Source organism: Mustelus asterias, chromosome 18 (assembly GCF_964213995.1).
Source record: "Mustelus asterias chromosome 18, sMusAst1.hap1.1, whole genome shotgun sequence".
Taxonomy (NCBI): Eukaryota; Metazoa; Chordata; class Chondrichthyes; order Carcharhiniformes; family Triakidae; genus Mustelus; species Mustelus asterias.
Genome location: NC_135818.1, coordinates 67,017,570 through 67,042,940, shown reverse-complemented (window position 1 = coordinate 67,042,940; position 25,371 = coordinate 67,017,570). Strand labels below are relative to the sequence as shown.

Genomic DNA, 25,371 nt, shown 5'->3' with positions numbered 1-25,371 from the left:
TCTGGGTGTCCATGTGCATAGATCCCTGAAAGTTGGCACCCAGGTTGATAGAGTTGTTAAGAAGGCGTACGGTGTGTTAGCTTTTATTGGTAGAGGGATTGAGTTTCGGAGCCAGGAGGTCATGCTGCAACTGTACAAAACTCTGGTGCGGCCGCACTTGGAGTACTGCGTACAGTTCTGGTCGCCGCATTATAGGAAGGATGTGGAAGTGTTGGAAACGGTGCAGAGGAGATTTGCCAGGATGTTGCCTGGTATGGTGGGAAAATCGTATGAGGAAAGGCTGAGGGGCTTGAGGTTGTTTTCGTTAGCGAGAAGAAGGTTAAGAGGTGACTTAATAGAGGCTTACAAGATGATCAGAGGATTAGATAGGGTGGATAGTGAGAGCCTTTTTCCTCGGATGGTGATGGCTAATACGAGGGGACATAGCTTTAAATTGAGGGGTGAGAGATATAGGACAGATGTGAGAGGTAGGTTCTTTACTCAGAGAGTAGTAAGGGCGTGGAATGCCCTGCCTGCAGCGGTAGTGGACTCGTCAACATTAAGAGCATTCAAATGGTTATTGGATAAACATATGGATGATATTGGAATAGTGTAGGTTAGATGGGCTTTAGATTGGTTTCACTGGTCGGCGCAACATCAAGGGTCGAAGGGCCTGTACTGCGCTATAATGTTCTATGTTCTATCCAGCTGTGTCATTGCTCATTTTGTCTGCTATGCTCACAGTCACCTTTCGGCTCCAATCTTGGTCCCTCCTATTATCCTGCTTCTTGGCACCACCATTGCTCAGGCACAGGGTTCACAAGTATCAATGATGCTGAACTCTAACCTCTGTGGTGCCACCCATTGACTGGGTTTTTACTTGCACTGTCTGTCCAAAATCAAATTCTATACAAATTATAATTTCCTGCTATTCAGTCATACAAACACTATCCCACTTGACTCTGCACAGCTCCACGAGTCTCCCAGATTGCTTCCTCAGATGAGTATTCAATAACGAGCTGAGCTTTCTACTCTACATCCATTCCATTGTTTAAAGCACTTGTTTCCACCTCTGCAAAATTGCTGAATTAGACATCCCCTTAATTCCTATTTTAAAAAAATCATCACTATTTAACAAAAGATCTCTGCAAAGAGTTCTCAGGATACAGCTTACTATTGTAAGACAGCATTCTCATTATCTTGTGCATCACTTAGGAGACTCCGGTTTGTAAAGCTACACATCCAACAGAGGAAAGTCTATGACTTGCCTGTTGCCATCCAGCACTTTCAGTTGTATTTGTCCTTTTACAACCAGGGGGCAGCAAGGTGGCACAATGCTGCCTCACAGCATCAGGGACCCAGGTTCGATTCCCGGCTTGGGTCACTGTCTGTGTGGAGTCTGCATGTTCTCCCCGTGTCTACGTGGGTTTCCTCCGGGTGCTCCTGTTTCCTCCTACAGTCCGAAAGACGTTCTGGTTAGGTGCATTGACCATGCTAAATTCTCCCTCAGTGTTACCCGAACAGGTGCCAGAGTGTGACGACTAGGGGAATTTCATAGTAACTTCATTGCAGTGTTAATGTAAGCCTACTTGTGACAAAATAAACAAACTTTAAGAATGAAATGTAGCAAGATACCTCCAGCTCCATGAAGTAGACTGGGCCCCCTAGTGGCTGAATTAGCTTTTACAATACAACTTTCAGATTAGCAGAGTCATAGATGTGAACAGTCAATAATACCACGATTATTCAAAAAGGATTTTATAGAAAGGGCAAATCTTTCAAGGAAATGGTCTTTTTCCACTGACTGGATGTAGAGAAGTCTGTTTTCTTCACTGGATTTTGCATGTTCAGAAGAACAAAGAACAAAGAAAATTACAGCACAGGAACAGGCCCTTCGGCCCTCTAAGCCTGCACCGACCATGCTGCCTGATTGAACGAAAACCCCCTATCCTTCCAGAGACCATATCCCTCCATTCCCATCCTATTAATGTATTTATCAAGACGCCCCTTAAAAGTCACTATCGTATCTGCTTCCACTCCCTCCCCCGGCAGCGAGTTCCAGGCACCCACCACCCTCTGTGTAAAAAACTTGCCTCGTACATCTCCTTTAAACCTTACCCCTCGCATCTTAAATCTATGCTTCCTAATAGTTGAATCTTCCACCCTGGGAAAAAGCTTCTGACTATCCACTCTGTCCATGCCCCTCATAATCCTGTGGGCTTCTATCAGGTCGTCCCTCAACCTCCGTCATTCCAGTGAGAACAAACCAAGTTTCTCCAACCTCTCTTCATAGCTAATGCCCTCCATGCCAGGCAACATTATGGTCATTTTTTTTCTGTACCCTCTCCAAAGCCTCCACATCCGCAGAATGTAAGATTTGTGAGCAAAAGTAGGCTATGTGGCCCTTTGGGCTTGTTTCATAATTTTAGCACTAGGTCAAGTTAGTGTTAGGATGGAATATGACGATACAACCTAATACTTGCCATTGGTTCTAGTAAAAGGGAACAAAGTCTCCCTGATGGGAAGAAATTGGTTTAAGATAGGGTTAAACTGGACTGAGTTATTTACAGTAGGGATCAGTAAGAATATGTCTTAGAAAGTGCTGAGTGAGCACAAAGTGATCTTTGAATAAGGAGGACCAAATGATAAAATTATACATCACAAGACTGAAGTCAAGATAAAGGACAATGTATCGCTGACGTTTTGCAGGCTAGTCTAGGCGTGTGCCTTATGCATAGTTAGATGCAGTAAGAGCTCAATAGAGGCAATTAAGGTGAAGAGCAGTGAATGGGTTGCACCTATTGCAGCAGTTCAAAAAGTAGGGGGTTCATTCAGATTTATGGAAGTTATAAACAAATAGTAAATAAGGTGATTGACAGTGAAACCTACCCACTGACTAGTACTGAATACTTAGTAAATTAGATTTGTCAAATGCAAATTTACAATTAGGATTAACTGACAAGAGCTAGGAACTGCTTTCCATTAGTACACAGAAAGGTTGCACCAGTACAAAATGTTACCATTTGGGGTGTCTATTGCTCCCAAAGTATTCCAGAGCATCATGGATCAAATAATAAGTGGAATGGATGAGGTGTGCTGCTTCTTATGATCTAATTAGCAGTAAGACAGAGAAAGAACACATTATAAGATTGAGCAAAGTTCTAGATCGACTTGGAGTATGGCATCAATGCTAAAAAGCACAAATGTTGTTTCACGGTGTCAAATGTAACAGATGTGGGTCAGAAAATAGGTGAAGGTATTCACCCAACACCAGAGAAGGTTGAGAACTTGAAAGCAGAGAGACCAGAGAGCAAATAACATTCATAGGGATTGTTGTGTATTATTATAAATTAATCCCCATCTTGGCTAATAGACCTGTCCCATCTACTCAAAGGAGGAATAGATAGGGAGTGGTCTTTGGACTGTCCCAAATGTATTTGACGAAGTAAAGAAAGTACTGACTGGTGCCGCTGTTTTGACCCACAAGGATAAATTGGTTTTAGTGTGCTTTTTGCCTCACCACAGGGATTAGGTGTGGTGTTAACACACATAATGGTAGACAATGTGGAGAAGTCTGTAGCATAGGCTTCAAATACTTAAACAAAGTCAGAACATATTTAAGCATTTGCGATTGATCTGGGGTTACTAAGCATACTTGTAGTGTAGGAAGTTCACCTTGTTAACTGATCACTGGGTGGCACACTGGTTAGCACTGCTGCCTCAGTGACCTGGGTTTAATTCCTGGCTTGGGTCACTGTCTGTGCGGAGTTTGCACATTCTCCCCGTTTCTGCGTGGTGTTCTGGTTTCCTCCCACAGTCCAAAGATGTGCAGGTTGGGTGCATGCTAAATTGTCCCTTAGTGTCCCGGTATGTGTAGGTTAGAGGGATTAGCGGGATTATGGGAATAGGACCTAGGTGGGATTGTTGTCGGTGCAGACTTGATGGACTGAATGGCCTCCTTCTGCACTGTAAGGATTCTATGATTCTAAAGCCCTTATGCGAACATAACAAATTAGGAGCAGGAATAGGCTATGCTGCCCCTCGAACCTGCTCCGCCATTCAGATACATCATTGCTGATCTGATTGTAACTTCAACCCCACATTCCTGCCACCAGATAATCTTTCACCCCCTTGTGAATCAATAATCTATCTAGCTTTACCTTAAAAATATTTAAAGATTTTACTTCCACTGCCTTTCGAGGACGAGCGTTCCATAGACTCATAATCCTCAAATTCTCATCTCAGTCTTAAATGAACAACCCCTTATTTTTGAACAGTGTATTAAGACCCTCGATGATGTTAAATGTGAAGGTATCCCAATACCCAGAAGGGTAACTTGGAACATCGGTTCTTAGTGGCGTTGATTTTCAATTTGCTATACTGTGAGAAAAGATACGCAAACCAGAGAAGAACATAATCTTTTATATACTTGTAAAAAGTCTTGCAATCTTTTATATATTTGTTAGTGTACTCATTCTATTTTATTCCCTCTATCATTTTCCTCATTGATTTCCTCAATAATCCAAGCAGAAACAGGATTCGCAACCATTTTGAGACTCTAACTCAGCTGGTAAATCCCATTTCCTCCATGTTGATTCTCACTTACCTGTGATTTTAGACAGCTAGGTCGGAGGTCTGTTTCATTTGTCTTTACACGATTTATGCTTTATTTCATACATTAGTAAGATGACCAAAGTACATTTTGTTTGGTAGTTGTAGTCCTGGGTTATTTAAAATTGAGATGACGATGTACCCTGACATGCAGAGATAGGCCATTTTAACTCCTGGACTATTAACATAGTTTAGATTTTGATTTTCTCCCAAATTATTTCAAACATGCTGGAAAATATATTTTCATGTTTGGGTCGAATTGATCTTGCCGAATGAGACCACTTGAATTTTACCTCTATACCAAATGAGGAAGTTTCACAGGCTGAAAAATTACTTTTAACTTGTAAATCAGAGAACTACCCAGGACTACTACTTCCTAGATTGTAGACAGGTTGTCTTGTACATAAAATTATAGATGAACCAGGGCAGTATGATGCATTGGCTCAAGATACAGTTGAGGCCAATTCATGGACTGTAGTCATAAATGTACAAGAGAAAAAATTCCCACTTGATGTGACAAAAATAATTTGCATTGCATGTATTAGTATACAATGAAAAGTATTGTTCCTTGCATGCTATGCAAAGCATACCATTCATAGCGAAGGAAAGGAGAGGGTGCAAAATGTAGTGTTACAGTCATAGCTAGGAGGTAGAGAAAGATCAACGTTATAAGGCAGGTCCACTCAAAAGTCTGATGGCAGCAGGGAAGAAACTGTTCTTGAGTCAGTTGGGACGTGACCTCAGACTTTTATATCTTTTTCCCGACCGAAGAAAGTATGTCCAGGGTGCATGGGATCCTTGATTATTCTGGCTGCTTTTCTGAGGCATCGGGAAATGTAGACAGTGTCAACGGGTGGGAGGCTGGTTTGTATGATTGACTGGGCTTCGTTCATGACCCTTTGTAGTTGCTTGTGGACTTGGTCAGAGCAGGAGCCATATCAAGCTGTGATAGGATGTTTTCTATGGTGCATCTGGTGAGAGTCATAGCGGACATGCAGAATTTCCTTAGCCTCTTCAGAAAGAAGCATTTGTGGGCTTTCTTAACTATAGCGTTGGTGTGGAGGGACCAAGACAGGCTGTTGGTGATCTGGACACCTAGAAACTTGAAGCTCTCGACCATTTCCACTTCATCCCCATTGATGGAGACAGGGGCATGTCTTCCACTACACTTCTTGAAGTCAATGATGATTTCCTTTTCACTAATCAGGTGATTGTTGTGCAGTCACAGCATTTTGTTTCTAGACAAGGTTGGGAGGCATTCCTGGAGATTTCACTGTTACATTCTAACCACATGATATCTGCAAGTATCATTGCATTTTATTTCAAAATTGAGGGGTCCCCTTTAATTGACCTTTGCGTATGGTTTTCCTCTGGCAGCTATTATGCAAGAAGTTCCAAGATCCTAGGTAGCTACAGATCAGTAAGCTTCGTGTTAGTGGTGGAAAGACTTCAGAGACAATAATCTGGGTCATAATTAATCAATTGGAAGAATTTGGATTTGTTAAAGGCAAATCATATTTGACAGACTTGCATTTGTCAATGAAGGAAGAGGTTTGACTAAATTCGTGCCATTATATGGATTTTCAGAAGACAGGCTTTTTTTAAAACTGAAATTGAAGTCCAGGCGGTCAAAGGGGCAGTGAGAACATGGATTCAAAATTGACAAAGAAAGCAAGAACAGTTGTTTATCAAACTGTAGAGAATCCAAGGGATTAGTAGTTGGATTACTGCTCTGAAAATGACTTGGATTAAAGTACTGTGTGCATAATTTCAAAACTTTCAGGCACAATGGCTTGGAAATGTAATAAACTGAAGATATAGCAGACTGGTGAAATGCACAAACGGCAGGTAAAGTTTAATGCAGAAAAGTGGAAAGTAATGAATTTGGAAGAATAAAAACAGGTAGTAAGTATAAATGACATGTAATTTTACTTACTTAATTTTACTCAACTAAAACCCCCTATCCTTCCGGGGACCGTATCCTTCTATTCCCATCCTATTCACGTATTTGTCAAGTTGCCCCTTAAAAGTCACTACCGTATCTGCTTCCACTACCTCCCCCGGCAGCGCATTCCAGGCACCCACCACCCTCTGTAAAAAAACCTGCCTCGTACATCTCCTTTAAACCTTGCCCCTCGCACCTTAAACCTATGCCCCCTAGTAATTGACTCTTCCATCCTGGGAAAAAGCTTCTGACTATCCACTCTGTCCATGTCTCTCAATCTTGTAGACTTCCATCAGCTCGCCCTTCAACCTCCGTCGTTTCAGGAAGAACAAACCAAGTTTCTCCAACCTCTCCTCATAGCTAATGCCCTCCATACCAAAAGTAGAGAGAATTTGCCAAATTCTGTAGACCAGAGCAAAGGGCTATCAGAAATTAGGGACAATTTTGAGTTGGAGCCATAAAGCAACAGTGCAGCGAGGTTCATGCTTAAGCTGGGCTGTCCGGGATCACAAGGTCCTTAAGGAGTGTTGCAAGGTCGCTTAGCTGCATTCTGGTAGGACCGCAAGAAATCTCACACCTTGGAGAATACCGGGAACACCGAGGAGAATCAAAGTGAATTACTAAAAGCTCTGGCATACCTGGGTTTTGTTCCAGGAGACGGTGAAATAAAAGTAGACTGGGGAGGGTCCTGTTGACATTTTCAAGCTTAAAGAGCAAATGTTTACAAAATTAGTTTTAAGTTAATAGTACCAGCTTTGTTTAACTCTTGTACAGTTTTTTTAAAAAAACGTAACATCTTGTGTAGTTTTTGTTAATAACTGGAATTTCAAATTTCTTCTATAAGTTACTGGTCTTCCTCGAGATCGTAACAGTGGTCACAGACTATGTGCAAAATGGTTCTCTTTGTGCTGTATATGCGTTCTATAACCAAAGATCCACCATATGTACCAAGGCAGGGCAAATGGAGGGGGAACACATAAAATTGGAAGAATTTGCAAGTTGTTGGGGGGAACTGGCGGGAGGAACTTTCATTCCACCAACAACTAACAGCAAGTCACTGAACCTGCACCAATAACTAATAGTAATGCTGATAAAACTCTGATTCCCTTCATAAACAGTAATACAATAACTCCCAAAGCCCTAATGTCCTACCTTTAATAATCATCACGTTACTCTCTGATATTCACATTCAAACAACTGGCAAAAGCCCCCTGCACAAGGTGTGGTCATGCTTCCCTGATAAGCAACCATTTATGACTAGATTCAGGAACATCAACACTAATTCCTATCAATGATTTGATATACTGACATTTAACCTGCCGAGGCATAGCAATTATTTTTTTTCAGCAAACAAAAATAGTGGAATCAAAAGCAAAATGCCACAGATGCTAAAAATCAGAAATAAAAACAAAAATGCTGGAAATACTCAGCAGGTCTGGAAATTAAGTTAATGTTTCTCTCTCCATAGAAATTAATGGGTTGTGTAACTGCATAGTCAGTAAGCATTTGGGTAGCTCAATCTTGAACACAATGTAGAAAGTGACAGTGCAGTTAACTGACACCTGTCCTTTGAACACATTTATATTTGCCAATTGGAAATTCTGTGTCCAGGATGATTTTTCCACAGTATTCATCCTCAAAAGTGAATTTCAAACAAGTTATAAAATATAGAAAAAAATGAATAAAGTTGACAATCTAATGAGTGAACCTGGTCCACATATAATGTTTATTTATGTAATAAAACAATACAGTTAGTGTTAGATCCAATCACAGACAGTAAAAGATGACTGAACATACGGTACAATTGCACAAGCAAATAAAAAAAAAGTGAGACCATTAGACTGTTTCAGTCAAGAATTGGTTTGGGCCTGGGAATGGAAAGGGGGGGGGGGGGGGGAGGGGGGCAGGAAAGAAAAACAACATATAAATCCCAATTAAGATATCTGGTAGATAAGTGACAAAGGGCTTCAGTTTCAAGACAGAGACTGGGTAACCAAACAAACTAGGAGCTTTTCTAATACAATGCTGTTTCAGTTACATTTACACCGGATATTACTACCTACACAATGCAGAATAAGCAGCAACATTTATACTTATAAGTATTGCTATGATATTATAGTATGAACTTGCACAACTACAAGTAGGGTCTCCTGCGCTGGCAAACAAGTGACTAATTATCAATAAAATGTTACACTGCACAATTAAAGATATTGTCCATATTCAAGCTCCCAACATTCACCGCTTCCAACAATCAGCTACATGAGAGGAAGTTACTTCCTCATAGGTGACCAACGCAAGCTGTTCTCGATTTAAAAGACAGAAATTAAAGTGATTATTTGTGTATGCATTCCATGCTTAACATGATTTTTACTAAATAACTAAAAAAATCAGTTGTAGCTTTTATCCTCTTAAAAACTAGATTTATAACTGCAAAACATATTGCATTAAAGGACTGCTGGTACTTCTTAAGAAAATATATTTTGTGCAATCGTGGCTACAATTAACAGCTGGCAAAGCAACAATGCTTGTCAGGCAAGAATCCTGAAATAAGTGAATCTTATAGACATCATTGACAATCTTTCCCATCTAGTTAAAGAATGGTCACGGCCTGACTAGCTAGAAAAAGGTGCTGTATTCCCTTTATTAAGATTTGCTCAACAGCTTCGATTAAAACCATTATAAATTCAAGAATTAGACACTCGTGTAAAATGTCGCCAATGCTCTTTAAAATAGATCACTAAAACTCATTTACATATACGGTGTGTCACTGTCATACAACTGATCCTCCAAATACCACCCTAGGCTTTGTCCACGTGCCTAAAAGCGTCAAGTATCAGATATTTTAAATTGTGAGTTACAGATCTAGACCAACACTGCAAATAAAGAGCAGGTCATGAGTGGGGGTCAGTGGAGGAGCACTGCTAACAGAAAAAAAACTGTAGTACTGTAGCCAGGCTTCTATAACAATCAGATTTAGAAAATATAAATAGACTGCTTTGGGTGATGGGGCTTCACCATTGTCCGTTATTTTGTTCAGCACCGTGAACTTAGTTGACTTGATCCAATGCTCTGAGAACTTCTTCACCCTGAAGCAAGGTCCTGTTGCCTTGGATAGGTGCATTCACTTCACAGTCATAATTGGTGAGCGTGGGCAAGCTACTGCCCTCTGCTGAGTGAGTAAGAAGCCTTGTCACTATATCTGAAAGTGAAATAAAATTAGACAACTGTGAGAACACCAGAGATAAGTGACGGTGAATCAAAAATATTTTTAAAATGCAATTTAAATTTAGCTGTTTTTACAACTTTTCAGAGCACAGATGCTTTATTCAGCTTAACAGTACATTCGGAGTTTTTAAAGCATTCTTTAAAAAAAAAACATTTTGTAAATAATCCTGACATTTAAGTCCTTTTTAATGTTGTAAAGAAATCACACTGCTTAAACAGGATGCAGTGATCAGGTCCAACAATTTAATTTTGTTGGCTTATACAAGATCTTTTGATTCAACCTGCAATTGGCCATGCCTCATTTAGGAGCTTATTCCAGCCATAGTTTTTAGGTAATTCCCTAGTGTTATTTGTAGCTCAGTCTCCACAATGAAGGTGGGTACACAGCTTTTTTTTTTAAGTTAAGGATTAGAAACTGGTTTACCTAATCTACTGATGACCACTGTAACATGTCCTACCAATCTTTAGAATGAACATCTTTGGAAAAGAGACACAGTTCCTGAGCATACAGCTGGCATCATAATAGATTAGATTTTACATTAGATTTGGGAGAGAGAAGGAAGAGTCACAAATAATGGTTTTAAATTTCAGTAATGCAAGCTTTGAAGACGGACATCATCACATAACTACGGGGAACTTGAAATAGTATTTAGAAAGCAGTCAGTTGGTAGCCTTTAGAGTCTATTCAACAAGGATAGGTGGGATGGAGGAAAGGAGGATGGGGGGGGGGGGGGGGGCGGGGGGGAGGGGAGGTATTTCAAAACAAAAGCATCATAAACTTGCCTGTAGGTAACAACACGAGTGTCTTCTGTTCACTGCCGTTGGCATCAAATTCTTTTGCACGTTTCCAAGTTTGTGATGTACTCACTGGAGGATCACTGTCACTTTGGAACAATAACCCCTGTTTAAAAGAAGAAATATCAACATGCATCTCATTTTCACTGGAAACTGATAAACAGTAAAATGCACATTTCTGATGCTGTGCAAGCTTCAGCATTTACATCTTTTCAAGTGGCTAAAACCTATTTAGTAAAACACATGATTGTATCCATTTGCTGTTAAGACATGAACCTAATTCATCACTGAAATTTAAAACAAAATTACTTCAAGAAAATGAGTCTTCAATGGTATTTTGTTAAAGTAAATACGACAGGAAACGTTTATGTTACTCTGTTGGCTAAATAAGTCCGATCTTGATTTCACTCAGGATCAATAAAAATCCAACAAGAGAACTTGGTGCTTAATCATATTCCACACGCCAAACACCGGTGCTGGAAGAGTTCAATTAAATTCCCAAGAGCAAAAATTCATTGGAGGGGGAGAGGGGGATGGGAGGACAGAAAGAAGAGCAGGGGAAAGTATGACAGCTGATTAAAAGAATAGTTTTGGTGGCAACAAGTGGGAAACACATACAATCCTTATTGATCAATTATAAAATACTACACAAGGTACTTAGTTTCTATTTTTAGCAGCTCCATCACTCAGCTATTAGACAAATCTAATTTGTCTTTTTAATCGCAGTGTTTATTTTTGCTGAAATCATAACTGATTTACATGTACAAAATATTTATTCCTGTTACCACACTGTCGTTGCTGTCATGCACTTTTAAAAATATAGAATGCAAAACATTAAATACAATGTATTCCTTTGGTTACTTCTGTCTCAGCTCAGAGGTTGTCTAGTGCTTCACAGCTCTTTGTAAGTTTTCTAGGAACTTTAGCTGTTGCTCAGGTTTCAGTTGGTGCCAACCTTAACGAAATGGAGCAACTTCCATATGGATTTCTGATGACCCCATCCCCACAGTAAATCAAACAGTTTTGTACCTGAAAACCCTTTGGTCAGTGATTCTACGTGGTATCCACTTTACAAAGTGTTCTTCACAACTTACTTTCTAGAAATGTTAATTTTATGCTAATTGTTGAGCTGACATCTGTTTGTTAGAGTGAAAATATGTCTTTTCAGTTTAGGAAGTTTGTAATAGCATGCAGACAAAATTTGCCACAAGGGGGCATTTAAGTTGTAGCCACAAGAATACAACTCAAACAATATTTTAAATGAATGTCTGTTAATGGATATCCAGCCACTATATTTCTGCTTTCAGCTGCTCAAGGTGCATATTTAAGCTACAATATTTCTACGCACATCAAAAATACGTACTGCATACTCTCAACATTTGAAGGGTAAGTCCTCACTTTGAACTGCCCCATTTTGAGTCATGTTGATTTAATGTTGCATTTTTAATGGGGGCAAAATTGGTGTTCAGCGCTGTGGATTTGCATCAAAATTGTTGCATGTTGGGTGTCACACTGTTGCCATTTTGGAGCGGCTGCTCCCCAATCTTCACCACCTCTGTCTTGCGGCCGACCATGCCAAGCTGAAGCAACTCTCACTCTGCAGATTCACGCCTGCTGCTCATCTCCCGAGTCCTTGTTGACAGCAAGGGTTCAGGAGGGAAAGTGGGAGCATTGGCGAGCCATGACTGGCAGCAAGCAGTGGATCGGGGAGTGGGAGAGATGGCGGCTAGTGAGAGGGATGGCAAACAGCAGCTAAGCAGAAAGAGCTAGCATATTTTTCTTAAAATGTAATGTGTTTACAAAATGTAGTAATTGAGCAATATATAGTATTTCAACCTGTAAGGTATAATGTTTTAATTTCTCTCTGTTGGAAAAGGTCCTACAGACCTCTACAGACAGGGGTGGCACGGTGGTGCAGTGGTTAGCATTGCTACCTCACAGATCCAGGGACCCGGATTCAATTCCAGCCTTGGATGACTGTCTGTGTGGAGTTTGCACATTCTCCCTGTGTCTTTGTGGGTTTCCTCCGGATGCTCGGATTTCCTCCCACTCTCCAAAGATCTGCAGGTTAGATGGATTAGCCATGGGAAGTGTGTGTGGAGTTGCGAGGATTTGGCGGGGGAGGGGACCTGGGTAAGATGGTCAGAGTTGGTGCAGACTCAATGGGCCGAATGGCCTCTGCTGCACTGTAGGGATTCAAGAACCTGACTGTAGCATTTATGTTGGTTGTAATGGGAAAATCTGGATCGCTTAACCTCTTTCAGAAATGCAGCCACTATGTTAAAGGAGGAATTACTGAACCGTACTCTCCGTTCCCCAACAAACTTTTCTACACACCTGATTGTCTTGCCTACGTTGTGTGGTTATGGAATCATATTGCATTTCCACAATTGGCATTATTTATTATATCCCAAGAGGTACTTACTAAACATACTGTGCTGAGACAAATATCAAACTTTAGATAGAATATTAAGGCAAAACATAAAACAAACACCTACAATTCCAACTGCCTGGAACAGCGAGGCTGCATTTTCCAGCTTGCGCTTCCTTGGCGAGTTGTGCAAAAGCAGCAACATCGGGCTCAGGTCTTCATTTGGAGCTCCTCTTGTTGCAGAACTTCAAGAAATCAAAACACGGTTATAGTGCAATTGTATTATTACAAACCTCTCCAACACTTACACTTTGCTGAATTATGCACTGGAGAAAGCTACTTGTTTTGATTATACAGTGCTAGCATCTAGTACAGCCAGGCAAATGTAAGGCATAGCACGAATGCCTAGTCTTATTACCAAAGCAGCCACCTTCCCTATTCTCCATTCAAGTAGTTCTATTCAAGAGCGCAGTCCACTGAAAACAGAATCGAGATCGCCCGAGCTTACTCAATGTCCTCACAGAAAATATGCATCCTGTTAAATCTGGACTGAAGCTAGCACCAGGCAGTGAAAACACTGGAGTACCAGGGTAACTAACAAAAGGCTCAAAATGAATTCAGGTGGAGGAGACTGGGAGAGTAATGTATCTTAAACTTAAAAAGAAAAAATGTATAGAATAGGGCACATTAGAAAGTAATTAAAAGATACGGGAAATGAGAAAAATGCAAGCAATGGATATAAAATTGCACTTAATATTAATTAAGAGGAAAGAGAACAAAAGCTAGGGTTGGGAATGGGGAAGAGAAGAGTGAATGTTGGGGCAGGCACTTTTTAAACAAAAAACAGCGATGGAGAGTCCTTGTTCCAGAGTTGAAACCAAAATATAGGAGGATAAACATTTATAATTAGATGTCTAAAGAAGTCAAACCATAAAAAGGGACTGCACACTTTATTAATTTCCTGCACAATTTTTGAAGAAAGAAGTGGGATTGAATGAAATGGAATTTACTCAGTCTTATTCTATATGTTTGCTATCTACAAAATAAGCTCAACAATTCATACCTACCCACAACTATTGTTACAATCACCCATGTCTACGCTATTGTACAATTAGCTATTGGGTGGCACAAGCACATTCATAAATGGTAGATGGTGGGCTGCTTGAGGAGTGACAAGCACCATGACAATATTTTAGACCTAAAACTTATAACATTACCTTTCACTGTAAGTAAGCAACGACTCCACTGGAGACATGGTACTTTGTGGATGTGAAGTATCAGTCTGCTGTGTTATTAATTCTTTTCCTCCGGTTTGGACAGGTGAAGCTGTTCTGCTGCTTTTCTCATTTTGTGGTGAGCCTGGAGTACTAACTATTTGATCTGTGTGCAGGGAAGACAATGATTTTGTTGCAACTGGAGGCTCAATATTTTCCACTGTTTTTTTTAAAGCTGGCATGTATTTGTCTGGAGTGTTATTATCAGATGTTCCAGTGTCTGAGAAGACACCAACCATGGTGTTCAAGCTCGGTGTTTTGGTAGACGTGGTTTGAGAATCAGCAAGTGGTGAAGTCTGGTCCAGTGATCGAAGCTGAAAGTCATCATCCATTGGGATGTAAGGAGCTAACATCTCTAAATCCAAGTCATTAATGTCCTAGTAAAATTAATCATTACATTATCATCAAGTAGTCAGAACATAATTAAGTTTTACATAGAATTAAGTAGATTTAATCAAATGAATTACACTTGCAAACTGAATTCAATTATTCTCACATCAATGGATGCTTATTTACACCAGACCGCTGCCTAAACTATCTCTATAAAATATAATTCGCTTCAACACTCAGTGAAAGGTTTAACTGAATGTAACATGGATATTCTATCTTAGTCATATAATTCATATAAGCATATTGTTACATACTGAGACATGGGTGGGGTAGGAGCATGTCTAATCCCCAAAAACAGGTCGGGTTCGAATTAAAAAGCTGAAACAGGAACCCAACATGGACCTGGCCACTTCCAGTTTTGAGAGATTGGAGGAACAGTGGACAACCAATCTGCTCCAAGGCAGGATGGTCACTCAAATCTTTTATGAAGGTTGCATGTCCTCATTTTAACAATGTTTGTTTCTACTTTTATTCTATACTGGCTAGGTTTTGCAACAGATAAAAAGGAGATCAAGAACTGGGTTCACAAGCAATTGCTTTTAAAGCATGCTTGTGAGTTGGGAGAAGCACAAGTATTTCCTTCAGGTCCAACAAGCTGTCCCCTTACCATACCACAATTTACATTTCCCATCTCTCTCACCAAACCGCTATCGCTATTTTACTATGCTTCCCTGCCTGCTTTGAATTGGGTTCTTGTGTTGAAACTTGGGGAACTAAATTCAAACTGCATGTAGTTAAAACTCTGTGGTAGGGAAACACGTACTTTAGGTTTCCTATCCACAAGTCCTCTCTTTGTCTCCTCCCATTCACTAACCACAAATGTACAGCCCCATGAATAACAGGAGTGCAGGATTTTTCTTTCTGACTGCCTTTACTTTGCAGTTTAGCTTCCAATACAGTGCTGTAGTATAATACTAGAAACTAGAAACAGAGAAAATAGGAGCCGGAGCAGGCCATCATGCCCCTCAAGCCTGCTCCACTATTCATTATGATCATGGGCGATCATCCAACCAAGTAACTTGTTCCGGCTTTCCCCCCATATTCTTTGATCCTTTTAGCCTCAAGAGCTATATCCAACTCCTTTTTGAAAACATACAATGTTTTGGCCTTAATTGCTTTCTGTGATAGAAAATTCCACAGACTCACCACTCTGAAGAAATTTCTCTTCATTTCGATCCTAAATGGTTTGCCCCATTAGATTGTGACTTCTCGTTCTGGACCTCCTGTCATCAGGAACATCCTTCCTGCATCTACCCTGTTTAATCCTGTTAGAACTGTATCGGTTTCTATGACATCTCCCCTCATTCTTCGAAACGCCAGCTCCAGCGAATATAATTCTAAACGACTCAATCTCTCCTCATACATCAGTCCCGCCTTCCCATGAATCAGTCTGGTAAACCTTCACTGCACTCCCTCTATAGCAAAAACATCCTTCCTCAGATGAGACCGAAACTGCATGGCTTCACCATGGCCCTGCATAATTGCAGCAAGACATCCCTGCACTGTGCTCGACTCCTCTCACTATGAAGATCAATATACCATTTGCTTTCTTTACAGCCTGCTGCACCTGCATGCTTACTTTCAGCGACTGGTGTACAAGGACACCCAGGTCTCATTACTCATTTCCCTCTCTCAATCTATAACCATTCAGATAACAATCTGTCTTCTTGCTTTTGTTACTTAAGTGGATTACCTCTCGTTTATTTACATTATACTGCATCTGCCATGTATTTGCCCACTCATTCAACTTGTCCAAATCACACTTGGACATCTTTGCATCTTCCTGACAGCTTATCCTCCCACCCAACTTTGTGTCATCTGCAAATTTGGGGACACTATCTTTAGTTGCCTTATATAAATCATTAATATACATTGTGAATAGCTAGGGCTCTAGCACTGATCCCTGTAGTACCTCACCTGTAGTCACTGCCTGACACTTGGTTAAAAAACCCATTTATTCCTACTACTTGTTTCCTGTCTGCCAAACAGCCTTCTATCAATCCACTGTCCCCAATCCCAAGCACTTCCATTTTACATGCACCTTATGAGGCACCTTGTCAAAAACCTTCTGAAAGCCCAAATGAACTACATCCACTGCCTCCCCCATATCAACTCTACTAGTTTCCAGTAGATATGTCGAGCATGATTTCCCTTTCATAAATCCATGCTGAGTCTGTCCGATCCTGCCACTGTTTTCCAAGTGCTCGATTAAATCTTTTATAATGAACCCCACTTCTATCAGGCTGACCGGTCTATAATGCCATTTTCTTTCTATCACCCTTTTTAAATAGTGGGGTCACATTAGCTACCATCCAATCCGTAGGAACTGTTGCAGAGTCTATAGCATCTTGGAAGATGACCACCAACACCCACTTTAGTCAAATTGCTTTTTATTAATAATACATAAAACTTCTTCTGAGGAGTTGTGCCATACCTGAACAGAGAATGGGTGTTTGGCCTCCGGGTCAATTGCGAAGAGCTTTTCCACTATATCCAGTTTGAACTCATTGGAAATGTCTGCATCCACATTAAAGCAGTACTCTGAAGGGCTGCTTGGCTGTGAAAATAAATAGCGTGATGCACTCCAATTGTTTCAGTAAAACAAAAACAAAAAAAAAATCAAATCAGGAAGTATAGAGCCTCAACTTGGACATCTTCTGTTTCAGGAAAGGAAACAAATGTTTGGGCTTTCTGCTGCTTCTCTAATGCTGCCATCAAACACTTCATAATGGGCAACAGCAGCACTAGAACATGCGTTTCAATGCACACGTGAAGGTACGGTCACGCGAAGGACAGTAAACTTTTACAATTGATACACAATTCAAGTAGTAAATAAGCACACTGGTTGTATTTAATGACTTCTTTACGCGCATTTGGTAAGAAACTTACTTGTGGTGAATTCTGACTGGTGCAGGGACAGGAAGAGCTGCTTGGCTGCTCATTCATTTGTGGAATGGTAAATGAAAATTCCAGCGACTCTTGGTTTGTTTCAAGCTTGATGATGGATTCTAAATTCAAGGCTGGATCTGTGCTATTGCACAGTGGCTTTTTTGAGTCAGTGGGAGGCAAGGGTGACAGTGCCATGTCTACCGTCTTCTGGTTCGTGGAGGAGGGCAACATGACATCATTGTAGAGAGGCACCTCTTTAAACGGTTGCATTTCTGAGTTTAAAAACAAAAAGTTTTTTACAAGTTTATCAACTCCGCCCGGATGTGGAAAGGTTTATTCACCCCCAAACAGCTAAGTTTACAAACCTGAACAAACCAAATCCTGTCTGATAAACATAATTGTAAAAGTATTTTGAATTATGCAAGTTTAAGTGTGGAGTTTGCACATTCTCCCCATGTTTGCTTGGGTTTCCTCTGGGTGCTCCAGTTTCCTCCCACAGTCCAAAGATGTGTGGGTTAGGTTGATTGCCCATACTAAATTGCCCCTTGGTGTCAGGGGACTAGCAGGGTAAATGTGTGAGGTGATGGGGGCAGGTCCTGGATGGAATCGTTGATGGTGCAGGTTCGATGGGCCGAATGGCTTTCTTCTGCACTGTAGGGTTTCTATGTTTCTATGATAATTATGAGAATGCAACTTGGAACCCTCAACTCCCAAAGTTCAACAGTAGAAATTTGAATATTAACCCCTTTCACCGTTTCCTAGTTAATATTAACCATCATCTACTAAAACCAATAATCAGGTCATTATCACACTGCTGTCTGTAGGACTTGCTTGACTATCAATTTTCCTAATTCACAACAGTGGCTTCACTGAAGGAATTGTCTGTAAAATACCTTGGCACCTCATGAAAGGTGCAATACAAGTATAAATTCTCGCTTCCATTCAATTTCATCTTTAATATTTAATTGAAAGACATTTATGTTTTCAATGTGAAGAATTTCATCAATCTCCATTCATTTGCACATTATTTATCAAGTTCTAGTCGTGCAGATATGTTCCACTAACTCGGGATTCTGAACCCAGAAATACTTTGGGGACGCTTTGTAATTTATGCGATGAAGCTGTTGAGAAGTTCAAGTGCACACACCAATCTGAGATTTCCATACACCTGGCGGCCTATAAAAGAATTTACTGAGGATGGGAGCAGATTCAGAGACAATGAAGGAGGATGCAGAAAGAAAAGAAAATCCGATGCAAGCTGGCAAGATAAAGATACAACTGAATACACAAAAGAACAAAGTATTAAAATGTACTAAACAAAATGCGACTAAAATCTCTCCCAACCCCTCCCCACAATACTACATAGGGCCCTGTGTGAGAGCTTGGACAATAACTATTGACAGGATATTTCTCCATGTCAATCAATTCCAATCCTCTTCTAGAATTTTCCAAACGTGCATTTTTACTAATGTTTATCAACAAAGTTGAATTTTCCTTCTTCGAATCATGGAAATCCACTGGATGTCAGCTAACTCAGCAGAGACTTAGGAAAAAGTCCAGGATTCCAGTCATTTCTAGCAGAAACATTGGGCGGGATTTTCAGGCTGCGCTCGCGCCAAGGCCAGAAAATCCAGTCCAAGGTCAACGGACCTTTGCATGGTCCCTGTCCCATCCACTACGATTCCCATGGTGGGTGGGATGGCAAAACTCCGTCCATTATCTTCCAGAATATCTCATACAATGGTTTACCCCTCAATAAACACGCGCTCAAATGTTCCATCCTTAACCCTCTGCTGTCACCAATCAGCATCAGACCAAGTTCCATACATATTCCTTTTCCCTGCTGTTTACCACACTGAACATGACAACCGTCTTCAAGCTGCCTGTTGGGACATCAAGTCTTGAATGGGCTGGAATATTGCTCAGTTTAATTATGCCAATCCTGTACATCTTTTACTCAATGTTATACTTCTGCTAAGTTCCATCTTCTTCCCAATTGCTCATTGAGGCTGAATTCAACAGCGAGCAGCATTATGATCTGCCCTCACCTTTAATGTTGCTCAGATTCTCACCTGCACATTTCCATCCTCAATGTCACTGACCTCGAGATCCACTTATACAAGCTCTTAGTCCAATTCACCCCAACATTGCTACTACATTCTACTTGCCTTCAACTGTCCTTAATAACTGACTTGCCCTCGGAGTGTTTGATGGAACAGAATGAACACATCCACAGGGACAGTGAGAGTCCCATTCAGTGCTTACCACTGCTGCCTCACAGTGCCAGGGACTCCGGTTCGATTCCTGATTTGGGTCACTGTCTGTACGGGGTTTGCACGTTATCCCTACATCTGCATAGATTTCCTCTGGATGCTCTGGTTTCCTCCCACAGCCTGAAAGACATGCTGGTTAGGTGCATTGGACATGCTAAATTCCCCCTCATGTTTACCTGAACAGGCGCCGGGATGTGATGACTAGGGGATTTTCACAGTAACTTCATTGGAGTGGTTTTGTGAGCCTACTTGTGACACCAATAAATAAACTTTAAACTTTAATGGTCCCCATCACTTTTCTGTTCTTCAACACATTTAAATTACATTTTTTTTTCTGATGGGCTTTTTTCCCCCACTGTGCTCCTGATCAGCCCTTCAGCGTTTAACTCCAATCTGCCAGTTAATTTCTTTCTCCATCACACCATTTCTGTTGGGTATCAATGCAACAACCTTTAGCCCATCACACACCAGCACTCTGGAATTTTATTTCCTATACACTTGCAGCTCCTTGCGTCTTTCTCCACCTTCAGAAACCTATGAAAATCATACTTCAAATCATTCTTCTTAATTCCTCTAATCATTAATGCTCAGTTTGTGATCCCTTCTGCCCAATATATTTTGCTACATCTGAAGGTGCTACACTAGTGCAAGCTGTCAACAAGTGCTTCAACCCTTTCTCTTCTTGGATCAGCAGGGAAAGAGGGGAAAAAGCATCATTCCTGGGTATTATGATGCTTTTGAATTTCAACTGTTTCTAGTTCCTGAGGGCATGCCAGTTGCAAAACCCTCTGTCCCCTGTAGAATTTATAATAGACACAAAAATACACACAAATATAACACACAGCAAGAGGTTCCAACCTGAGGGGCTGAAATCCAGTGAGACAACCGTATCGCCGGCAGCTGGTGCAAGCTGAGTCAAAGCTTCTGGCTCCTCTTTCAGTTTGTCAAAAAGATTGTCCGCCTTTTTGTTTGTGGACGAAACAGGGCTCTTACTAGGTTCCTCAGGCTTCTCATCAGATACAGGTGCACACTCCGTCTGATCCAGTGAAAGAACCACTTCTTTCTCAACTAGACCACTAGGGGAAGGAAAACAAAACCAATACAAGTCATGCTACAATAGACAAATGAGCTATGTGGCTCCTTGCTCCTTTCAAGCATCCACCCCCCTGGAGATGTGCAACTTTGCACATCTGTACAGCATTTGACCTGTACAGGTCAGCATTTTGAAACTACAAGTTTTACGCAAGTCATAAGAGCACCTTATCTGAATGCTCGTGGCATTTGAAACAAGGTAAATGAGTTGATGGCACAAATCATTGCGAACGAGTATGATTTGGTGGCCATTACAGAGACATGGTTGCAGGATGGTCACGACTGGGAGTTAAATATCTAGGGCTATCAGACTGTTCGGAGGGACCGACAGGAAGATAAAGGAGGTGGTGTACCTCTGGTATTTAAGGATGGCATCAGGGCGGTAGTGAGAGATGATATAGGTTCTATGGAAAAAAAGGTTGAATCCATTTGGGTGGAAATTAGAAATACTAAGGAGAAAAAGTCACTGATAGGCATAGTCTATAGGCCATCAAATAATGACATCATGGTGGGGGCGAGAAATAAACAAAGAAATAACTGATACATGTAAAAATGGTACAGCAATTATCATGGGGGATTTTAATCTACATATCAGTTGGTCAAACCAGGTCAGTCAAGGCAGCCTTAAGGAGGAGTTCATAGAATGTATCCGCGATAGCTTTCTTGAACAGTATGTAATGGAACATACGAGGGAGCAAGCTATCCTAGATCTGGTCCTGTGTAATGAAACAGGAATAATTAATGATCTTGCAGTTAGGGATCCTCTCGGAAGAAGCGATCACAATGTGGTTGAATTTAAAATACAGATGGAGCGTGAGAAGGTAAAATCCAATACCAGTGTCTTGTATTTAAACATAGGAGACTATAAAGGGATGAGGGAGGCGTTGGCTAAGGTAGACTGGGAGCAAAAACTTTACTGTGGGACAATTGAGGAACAGTGGAGGACTAAGGAAGGACTGTAGAAAAAGAGATAATCAGCCATGGATATCTAAGGAAATAAAGGAGGGTATAAAGAAAATTTATACAAAGTGGCAAAGATTAGTGGGAACCTAGAGGATTGGGAAATCTTTAAAGGTCAATAGAAAGCTACAAAAAAAGCTATAAAGAAAAGCAAGATGGATTATGAGAGTAAACTAGCTCAGAATATAAAAACAGATAGCAAAAGTTTCTACAAATATATAAAACAAAAAAGAATGGCTAAAGTAAACATTGGTCCTTTAGAAGATGAGAAGGGGGATGTAATAACTGGAAATGAGAAAATGACTGAGGCATTGAATAGGTATTTTGTGTCGGTCTTCTCAGTGGAAGACACAAATAACATGCCAAAAATTGATGACAGGAAGGCTATGGCAGGTGAGGACCTCGAAACTATTATCACGAAAAAGGCTGTGTTGGGCAAGTTAATGGGGCTAAAGGTAGACAAGTCTCCTGGTCCTGATGGAATGCATCCCAGGGCACTAAAAGAGATGGCGGGAGAAATAGCAAATGCACTAGTGGTAATTTACCAAAATTCGCTGGACCCTGGGGTGGTTCCCGCAGATTGGAAAACAGAAAATATGACGCCACTGTTTAAAAAAGGAGGTAGACAAAAGGCGGGCAACTATAGGCCGGTTAGCTTAACGTCTGTGGTAGGGAAAATGCTTGAATTTCTCAAGGAAGAAATAGCAAGACATCTGAATATAAATTGTCCCATTGGTAAGACACAGCATGGGTTCATGAAGGGAAGGTCATGTTTGACTAATTTGGTGGAATTCTTTGAGAACATTACATGTGCAGTGGACATTGGGGAACCTATGGATGTGGTGCATCTGGATTTCCAGAAGGCATTTGACGAGGTGCCGCACCAAAGACTGCTACATAAGATAAAGGTGCAAGGTGTTACGGGTAATGTATCAGCATGGATAGAGGATTGGTTAACAAACAGAAAGCAAAGAGTGTGGGTAAATGGGTGTTTTTCTGGTTGGCTATCAGTGACTAGTGGTGTGCCTCCAGGGATCAGTGTGGGGACTTCAATTGTTTACGATTTACATAGATGATTTGGAGTGTAGTGTGTCAAAATTCACAGATGACACTAAGATGAGTGGCAGAGGATGCTGAAAGTCTGCAAAGGGATATAGATAGTCTAAGTGAGTGGGCGCGGGTCTGGCAGGTGGAGTACAGTGTTGGTAAATGTGAGGTCATCAGTTTTGGTAGGAATAGCAGTAAAATGGACTATTACTTAAATAGTAAAAAATTGCAGCATGCTGCTTGCAGAGGGACCTGGATGTCCTTGTGCAAGAATCACAAGGAGTTGGTTTGCAGATGCAGCAGGTAATTAAGGCGGCAAATTGAATTTTGTCCTTCATTGCTAGAGGGATAGAGTTTAAAAACAGCAAGGTTATGTTGCAGCTGTATAAGGTGCGGTGAAGCCACACCTGGAGTACTGTGTACAGTTTTGGTCTCCTTACTTGAGAAAGGATATACTGGCACTGGAGGGGGTGCAGAGGAAATTCACTAGGTTGATTCCGGAGTTGAGGGGGTTGAATTATGAGGAGAGACTGAATAGACTGGGGCTATACTCATTGAAATTCAGAAGAATGAGGGGAAATCTTATAAAATCATAAAATTATGAAGGGAACAGATAAAATAAAAGCAGGAAGTTGCTTTCACGGCTGGTGAAACTAGAACTAGAACATGGCCTCAAAATAATGGGGAGCAGATTTAGGACCGAGTTGAGGAGGAACTTCTTCACACAAAGGGTTGTGAATCTGTGGAATTTCCTGCCCAGTGAAGCAGTTGAAGCTACCTCATTGAATGTTTTTAAGGCAAGGACAGATAAATGTTTGGACAGTAAAGGAATTAAGGGTTATGGTGAGCGGGCAGGTAAGTGGAACTGAGTCCACGAAAAGATCAGCCATGATCTTATCGAATGGCGGAGCAGGCTCGAGGGGCCGGATGGCCTACATTTGCTCCTCGTTCTTATGTTCAAACAATTTAGAAAAATTCATGTTGCTCCTCTATCCCCCCTGCTTTCATGCATTTCTAGTGAAAATATTAAATTAGGCCAAACTTGTTCACGGTATCAGAACCACTGCTTATTCTCCAAGGGGAGCAATGCTTTCTGGATCCTCTTCCCATTTTGCTATTAACAGGGAATGCATGCTAAAAGAAAACTGTTCAGTCAAATTTATTCCAAACAATTTCTGTAGCGCCACACTTGTCTCTTAAATAATTGGATAACGGAGCTTCCTACTGCTGTTTTCATTGAGAAATGTATTAATGAAGCAATGGATACATTCTACCTTTCACCCACTGTAGTTAATTAAAATGAAAATGACAAATTAGAAGCCGATTTGCACAATGCGCTTTCTAGGTAACCTTCAGAGCCATTTACAGATTCTTACCTTAAAACATAGTTCACACAGACAATACACTGAGGTTGGGAGTTTTTGCTGTTGTAGATCACTGTGGCCTGAGTCTCCACCCAAACATAGCCACCTTCCTTGCCCAACATCCTATATTGGCCTGTGGTGGCCTGGCCTTTAGTAAATACTAAAGGAAGCAAAATTAAAAATAAACTACTGTTAATTATTCGCATGACACAGGAAGTATTTTTTCAGCATTTCTCAATATTATGTGCATGTAACATGGCTAAAGGTGCAGTACTCATTAACAAGGTGTGGGGGGGGGGGGGGGGGGGGTGGGGGCGCAGGGGTGTACTTGAATAATACCCATGGAATGCTATTGGAAGTTTTAATGGCCAACATCATACTCAGCTGGGAGAAGCACAATTCACCACAATTGCAGCTCAGTAAAATTTGAACTGGACACTGAGAAGGCGTTTAGCATTCTTGGATCGTAGTCCAACAGAATTCGGGAGAGGAAAAACAAGTAGCAAGAAAGTTAATTGAAAAAAGACTTACAGTCATGATGAGTTTTAGTCAGATGGTCTGAATCCATTGCATGATAAAATTCGTAGACCGAACGACCCAGCAATTCTTCTGGCTGGTAACCCATTAACTCAGTTATTCTGCATAGCAAATTGAGACAAATATATATACACACATGAAAAAGAAGTGTAGATGTTCATTATAAAACTGGCATGCTGCAAAAACAAATGCCACATCTCTTTTAATCCCACATTAGACTAGATATACTGATTAGAACGTTATTTGTAAGATTATATTCAATAGTCATATTCAAGACAGTTTTTTGAGGGAGCATATACAAATATATTTTTAGTCAGCATGCAAATTTCAGAATTTATATATTTTTCTAAATGAAGTGTGCAAGAATGAGGAACATGTTACAAATAAAAAAAGGTAGGTTTGATTTAGCGGGGGCGTTATTTTTGTCAGTTAGCATCAGCGTGGGTTGGGGGGGGGGGGGGGGGGAGGAGAGGGGGGGTTAGTTTCCACAATTTTTTCTAAATTGTCCTGGTTTCATTCATATACTTAAAGAACAGAAGATCTTATGGTGAGACTGATGGTTTATAGGGCTATACCAATGGTCTTTTTTGAATGTTCATTTTTTACAGTATTTCTGAAA

General features: G+C 40.7%; 1 protein-coding gene across 2 annotated transcripts in view; it reads right to left on the bottom strand.

The window, feature by feature from the left end:
• Nucleotides 1-8,242: 8,242 nt before the first annotated feature.
• hif1aa (hypoxia inducible factor 1 subunit alpha a) overlaps nt 8,243-25,371 on the bottom strand; it is a 53,704-nt gene continuing 36,575 nt past the window's right edge. Inside the window, exons 7-15 of one of the 2 annotated variants that reach the window (XM_078234229.1) lie at nt 24,747-24,853; nt 24,228-24,375; nt 20,611-20,828; nt 17,480-17,751; nt 17,025-17,147; nt 14,144-14,577; nt 13,054-13,171; nt 10,544-10,661; nt 8,243-9,734 (exon numbers count right to left, since the gene is read on the bottom strand). In XM_078234229.1, the coding sequence (XP_078090355.1) occupies nt 9,583-9,734; nt 10,544-10,661; nt 13,054-13,171; nt 14,144-14,577; nt 17,025-17,147; nt 17,480-17,751; nt 20,611-20,828; nt 24,228-24,375; nt 24,747-24,853 (1,690 nt within the window). In that variant the 3' untranslated portion in view covers nt 8,243-9,582. Of the gene's footprint in view, nt 9,741-10,543; nt 10,662-13,053; nt 13,172-14,143; nt 14,578-17,024; nt 17,148-17,479; nt 17,752-20,610; nt 20,829-24,227; nt 24,376-24,746; nt 24,854-25,371 lie in introns of both variants that reach the window. The other variant, XM_078234230.1, reaches the window with a different exon arrangement.